At 30.1% G+C, this 7,407-nt stretch overlaps 1 protein-coding gene across 1 annotated transcript; it reads right to left on the bottom strand.

Moving 5' to 3' along the window:
• Positions 1–3,804: 3,804 nt before the first annotated feature.
• On the bottom strand, positions 3,805–4,893 carry LOC112522878 (E3 ubiquitin-protein ligase ATL4-like). The gene has a single exon (XM_025132198.1). The coding sequence runs from the start codon at positions 4,891–4,893 to the stop codon at positions 3,805–3,807; it is 1,089 nt and encodes a 362-aa protein (XP_024987966.1).
• Between the last annotated feature and the right edge of the window lie 2,514 nt (positions 4,894–7,407).

Genomic DNA, 7,407 nt, shown 5'->3' with positions numbered 1-7,407 from the left:
ACCATTCTGACCCTCTTAACTATTCTGACCTCTTAACTATTCTGCACTAAATCATTCAGCAACTGCCAAACAGCCCCTTGCTCACTTAGCAATTCTGGTTAGTGGTAGGTTAGGGTATATTATACGAATAGGAACTTAAGTATTAGGGTTATTTTATATTTTAATTACTTATTTACTTTACTAATTTTATTTCTTAAGTTTCTAATTCTTGTTAGTTGTTTGATTGTAAAACCTAATTCTTGTTTTATATTCTAATTTTATTTTTTACTCTATTGTTGAGGTTAGCTGTTAGCACTTATTTACTTACTGTGGTTTGTGGAATTAGAAACAAATGACAACCATTTGGCATTTGTTAATTTTAGGGTTGTTTTACTATTTAGATTGATGCACTTATTTACTTACTATGGTTTGTGGAATTAGAAACAAATGACAACCATTTGGCATTTGTTAAATCTAGGGTGGTTTTATTGTTTAGATTGATGCACTTATTTATTTATTTATCGTGGTTTGTGGAATTAGAAACAAATGACAACCATTTGGCATTTGTTGATTTTAGGGTTGTTTTACTGTTTAGATTGATGTTTAATTGCTTATGTTTTCTCCTTTATCAATTTGTTCAGGTTGCTTAATCGTTCCACTTTCTTGGCAATTTCACAACACGAACCACGAAGGACCAAATCCAGGTGTTATCTTTCTACTCTTTATATCGTATAACAATTTAACTACTTAAGTTATGTTGCTTCAAAAAACGCAAGAAGACTTCGTTTTAGGTGAATGGTGATGTACTTTATCTTTTGTTACACGGGGTTTTGGTTTATGTCCCCCCCCCCCCGATGCATCATTTTTGTTATATTTAAGGGGCATTTTTTTGTTAGATTGACTAGGTTCCAAAACCCTTCAAATAGTTTATTTTGGTTTTTATTTACACGTATAAGGGGCATTTTTTTGACTTTCCGTCGTAGGCATTCAAAATCTCAGAGTCGGCCCTACCGATCATCCGAGTTTCAGATGAAACAATACAACTTAAATTTTCCTTTTTTTAAAAACATTCGATGAGTTTTATACATAAGCATGAAATGATGATTAAACAATAATAAAGTGGTGGTCTTGTTTTATGGAATTGTTGTGTTTGGGAAAACAAATGCTTGTATCGAAGCATTTAGAATTTGAGGAAATATGCAATTGGAATTGGGATATTTGGAAATAATAATAATAATAATAATAATAATAATAATAATAATAATAATAATAATAATAATAATAATAATAATAATAATAATAATAATTAAAAAAGAAAGATGGATAATTGAAAAATGCCACGACTTGAGCACCCAACATGACAAAAAGATCCACCATCATCGGAGAAACAACACTTGGAATGTTTGGTTGTCATAAACACACATCATGGAATTTTAATATTAATTATCTAATTAATAATACCAACTGCTAACCTATTTTTTATATTTTTTTATTACATTTAATTTAGGGTTAACCAATACCAAAGAGTGTTTGGCCTAGCGGTATGTGAGTCATTAGACTCTTAGAAAATTAAACCCCATCAAAAGTGAGAAGGGTGTGTGAGTTTATTTGTTCAATTTAATTATTGTATATTTATATTATATTATAAAGCATTTGACAAAAACTCTTAAAAACCATTTTTTATGCGTAAAGTATTGTTTATTAATGCATATTACTTAAAACTCAAGATTGCAAGTAGATTGTGCGTAAGTACTACTTATTAAAGTTTCATATCTGAATTCGTGTAACTAACTGTAGAAAAACATAATTAAATCAAATACGGAATAAACATCTTATTTTTAATATAAAAAGTCTAAAATATAATTAGGATAATCATTGAGTTCTAACAGAATACTTAATTATTATCTTTATAAAATATTATGTTATTAAACCAAAAATAAATTATTTCGTTATTAAACTTAAATTAAATTATAATAAAAAAATTAAAGAAATTACATAAAAATGAGAACTTTTAAATAGTTGATTTGATATTAACATTGATATTTTTTTTTTCAAATTTTAATGATATATTCAAATTTATATTTTATTCAAAAATAAAATCATTATTGCTTTCTTAAAACATAAAAGCGTATTATAACATCGACATAGACAAATAATAAAATAAAATATTAAAATCAAGATATGTCTCACTGCATTGTACGATTACTCTTATAGTAAATATCATATTTTTTAAAGTGAGGGTAAACCAAATTTTTTGGAAGTCATCAAACTCATCCATTATTTTAGCTAAAAAAAATCGTACTCTTGCAATAAGTTTCTAATTTATGACATCCGTAATATTTAGTTTAGATTAATTAAAAAATAAAATTTAATTTAATTTTTTTTTAAAAACTTCTTTTTCTTTTTCCGTAACATAAATATACGTAAAAAATACACATACGGTAAATATATTGTGAAACATTTTTTAGAAATATTATTATAATTTATAAACATACTGTAAACACGCTCTAAATCTCCGAAATTTAGTATAACTTGTGCACATCAACTAAGGTAACAAAAACTCAATATAAATAAATCACTTGTAAATACCTTAGTACGTACAAAGTTTCTTAGGAGCCGTTTACTAAATGTTTACTTGGTAAATGCGTACCGAATAATTTTCCTTACCGGATGAACATGAAAATGGTCAAAATCTTACCCGATAAGAACAATGATAAAGATGAAGAGTCTTACTCGGTAAGTGAGGGTGATGACTCTTACCCAGGTAATTTATCTTAAATTAGTAGGGAGGTAATTTATCTTAAATTAGTAGGGAATGGATCTTAAGAATCTCACATATTATGCCATATATTCTCAATTTGTATATTCTACGATAAAAAAAAACGCATCTTGCGTAATTTTGGATTCAAATAAATACAATTACTCATGTATTTTTTAACATTAGTCAAAATTATATCCATTAGAAATACAATCTATTTGGAAATTATAAGTAGTGAACTGTTAATCTAATAAATGTGAATTTATGTATCTATACTATATTATAAAACATTAGTAAAAACTCTTAAAAATCATCTTGTATACATTAAGTATTATTTATTGATGTATATTACTTAAAATTCAAGATTACAAATAAATTGTGTGTGAGTACAACTCATTAAGCTGAATTCGTATAACTAACTATAGATAAATATAATCAAATACAAGATAATTTTTTTTTATTTTAAATATAAAATCTAAAACATAATTAGGATAATTATTGAGTTTTAGCAGGATAATTAGTTGTTATCTTTATAAAAATCTTACTATTAAACCAAAAATAGATTATTTCATCATTAAACCTAAATTAAATTATAATAAAAAATTGAATTAAATAAATTACATAAAAAATGAAAACTTTTATAATTTTTTAATTTTTATGATATATTCAAATTTATATTTTATTAAGAAAAACATTATTGTTTGTTCAAAACCACACAAATCTGTATTATAACATCGACAGAAACCAAAAAAACCAAATAAAACATTAAAATCAAAATATATCTCGTTACATTGCACGAATACCCTTCTAAATATATTGAAAATGTAATCGCTTGCTTATAAACTTCTTATGTGCATTAATGTAGCATTTTATACCAAATTTGATTGAGTGCATGAATTGGATATTTATGATTGCTAATTTTAACCATTTTCGATGAAACATATAAAATATATTTCCACATTAAAAATCAAAATTAAAATCCCACTCACCCCTAAACTATTTTCAGAGTGGTGATAGCAAAAGATGGAGTTTCCATAAATGGCTAAAAGAGATTTGTGAATTTACAGTTATATCCCCGAGAGCCACCGGAAAAGCTCGCTGATCTCTTCTCCGACTCTACCATGACTTGCTTCAAACTCATCCACGGTCTCACTCCGGCGAAGGTTTCCGGTCAAGAACCTTCCAGAACCACGAAGCGATTGAGTACGTGAGGAGAGAGAAACGGAGACGCGATCCACGTAATCTCGCAACCAATTACGCCGTCCACTGCCGCCGCCAGCTCCGACCTCCGCCGCTAAATTATGTCCCGGCGGTTCAGGAGCTGTAGAGTCCTTGTCCACTGAAGTACAGTCGGAACCGCCTCTTCTGTGCGTTGATTCCACAGAGATCTCGTAGCCGTCGTCGAGTACGTACTCGTACGAACCAATGGAATACGACCTTCGGTCTGAATCGGAAGGTTCTCGTCGCTGGCTAACATTCCCAATCTCGATCCGAAAACTGTTGCTTCTGTTTCTACCGACTCTACCGCCGCCTGCGGAGGCCGAGACTATTTTGTTCAGTACATCGTCTTCGGTAGGATTCACCGTCGACCGGCAGAGCGGACACGTCTGATTAGATTTGAGCCAAGCATCAATACACTCTGCGTGGAAGGCATGACAGCATAATGGAAGAAGCCGGAGCTGATCTACACCTTCAAATTTGGATAAACACACCGCACAGTCTCCGCCGGCGATTTTCCCGGTGAGTGAAGAAAATCTAAAGAGCGGAAGCGACTCCACTCCATTGTTACCAAAAGAGATCACGTGATGATGCACGTTCTCGTTTTCATCCCTGTTGTCGGAAACGACGTCGTCAGTGGGGGAAAACGTAGTACGGAGGGAACGGTTGCAGCGGCGAGAGAGAAAGCGGATAAGGAGGTAGACGGTGGCGGAGACGATAATAGCGGAGGAGATAACTATCATCACTATGATTAACGAAGATGCCGACGACGAAGAAGAATGAGAGGATGGATGGTGGTGGTGGTGTGGTATTTGAGGAATGTCTGCTGCAATACCGCCGTTGTTGTAAACTGGAGGCCTGTTGGTGGTGGTGGTGGTGGTGGGAGTTGCTCCGATGTAGGGTGGTGGTGGTGGCGGCGGAGGTGTTCCAATATCCATTTTGTTGGCGGAGGGAGAGGGAGCAGGTGGTAGGGTTGATGAATATATGGCGGAGTTAATGAAGGGCGCAGTACCGATGAAGATGATGTGATAATTAATGTGTATTTCTGGTTATGGTGTTGTTGGTCCAACTTTTGACATGCATGTGCCATGCACGTGATAGCTTTTGTCGTCGGGTCGGGTTTGTATTTTTGTTTTGCTTTAAATGGTTTTGGTAGCATCCAGCATCCTAATCGATTTATGTCACACATGCATGTTGGGATGTCCCCAAAAAATGGAAACTCAATATAATTTCCAAAGGCTGATTATCGACAACTTTGATTGATATTGTATTTACTCGTCTCCTAAAACTACTTGTGACGGGTACTTTAGAGCTGATTCAGAGCGACTGAGACTAATAGAGGGGTTTAAACTCGTCTTCTATAACATTTATTTTTGAACATGTTATGTATTTGAACAAAATTGTTCCATTTCTTCGATAACTGAACTATATGTTCGAGAATTGAAAACGGAATATAATTCATTTCAACTAGATGAAATTTGGGTTATTTGGTTTTTTTTTTTTTTTGATATAATTTTTAATATGGTTTTTAGATATTTTTGCACGATTTTTGTTAAGAAGAATGAGTGATTATATTATTAATTTTCTTTATCTTTTTTTTTGGAGTAAATTATGTTTTTATCTCATATGGTTTATTGAAAATTTTTATTTTGTTTTGAAATTACGATTTTTATCCCTATGAGTTATAAATCATTATATTTTTCGTCATTATGATTTAAAATTTATTGTTTTTTTCATCCCTATGGTTTACAATTCATTTTTATTTAAATTTTCATATAGGAGTAAATACAGATTTGGTCCCTTTGGTTTAACTTTCTATCCACAGTGGTGCTAAAATCAAGATAAATACAGATATTGTACTCCTTGTTGACATTTTTACACCTATTGAGTCCTTCCCTCTAAGGGTGTGTTTGGTGTCCAAACAAGACATGATATGACAAGACAGAACAAAACAAGACATGATAGAACAACTGTTCAATATTTGGTAAGATTAGACTGAACAGAACATAACAGAACAAGTAAAATGACCAATTTACCCTTGATAAGTTGTTTATTTTAATTAATTTATGTAATTTATTAAATTATGATAGAATAATTATTTTTTATAACAAAGTATATCATTTGAAGTTTCGTCAAAACAATTAAAATGACACCAAATAAAAAGTTGATATAGTTTTCTATTTTTACTTTTATCTCTTTTCTACATTATTTTTTATTATTAATATATAATAAATTACATAAATTAATAAAAATATAGAACCGTATAAAAATAATATTTTAAGAACAATAAATGAAAGTTTAAGAAACGTAAAATACAATAAATAAAATTTAAAGAATGATTAAAATGTAAAAAAAGAGACTTGTTCGATGTTTTAGAAAAGAATTAAGTTTTATTTTGAGGTTATATTGGTAAAATATAAATATGTTCCACCTTATTCAATGGGGTAGGGGTGGAACAAGCCTGTTCCAATTTGTTCCACTCTGTTTCTGTATTCCACATAAAATTCTTGTCAAACATTGGACATGGATCTCTGTCATGTTCTGTCATGTCCCTCTCCAATGTACCAAACACACCCTAATAGAATCAAAAAACTATGTTAACTCAGTTAAGTCCAAGGGTATTTAGTCTTTTTCACATTTATTTGTAACACCCTAACTCCATTTGCATAAGACACATGTATTTCATATATCATGAAATACAAATATACACATTGATCCCAAATATACACATATGGCTACAATATAGTTTTTAATTTTTTTTATTATGGCATTATATTTTTGTTTTTTCTTATTATGACAATATATTTTCAAATTGTTTTTTATGACATTATACTTTTATTTTTTATTATAGCAATATATACATTCGACTTATATATATATATATATATATATATATATATATATAGGTTGGTTATTATACAACCCTTGACATTTGTGCAACCAATATAACCCAATCTCAACCGTTCATTTCATTTGATTAATATGTGATTTCATAGAAGTTTTGATTGTTTCTTAATATAAAGTATTGATCATAATTAATGAACCATATTCATCTTCCATAAATATTCAAATCATAATAAATGAACTTTCATCATTTCCATAAATATCTCAATTTATTGGATTGCATTGGTTGTACAAATGCAACGGGTTGTATTTGAAACAAACTATCTCTCTCTCTCTCTCTCTCTCTCTATATATATATATATATATATATACTATATTATAAAGCATTTAGCTAAAACTCTTAAAAACTCTTAAAACTCTTAAACTCGTTCATCCCTATCCGATTTTATCCTATATCTGAATTCGTGTAACTAACTGCAGATAAACACAATCAAATACAGGATAAACATCTCATTTTATATATAAAAAATCTAAAATATATATAGGATAATCATTGAGTTCTAATAGATACTTAATTATTAAAAACTCTTAAACCCGTTCATCCCTAT

Source organism: Cynara cardunculus (genome assembly GCF_001531365.2).
Source record: "Cynara cardunculus var. scolymus isolate 2C chromosome LG 12, CcrdV1, whole genome shotgun sequence".
Classification (NCBI taxonomy): Eukaryota; Viridiplantae; Streptophyta; class Magnoliopsida; order Asterales; family Asteraceae; genus Cynara; species Cynara cardunculus.
The sequence above is the reverse complement of the archived record's forward strand: the minus strand, read 5'-3'. Positions and strand labels throughout refer to the sequence as shown.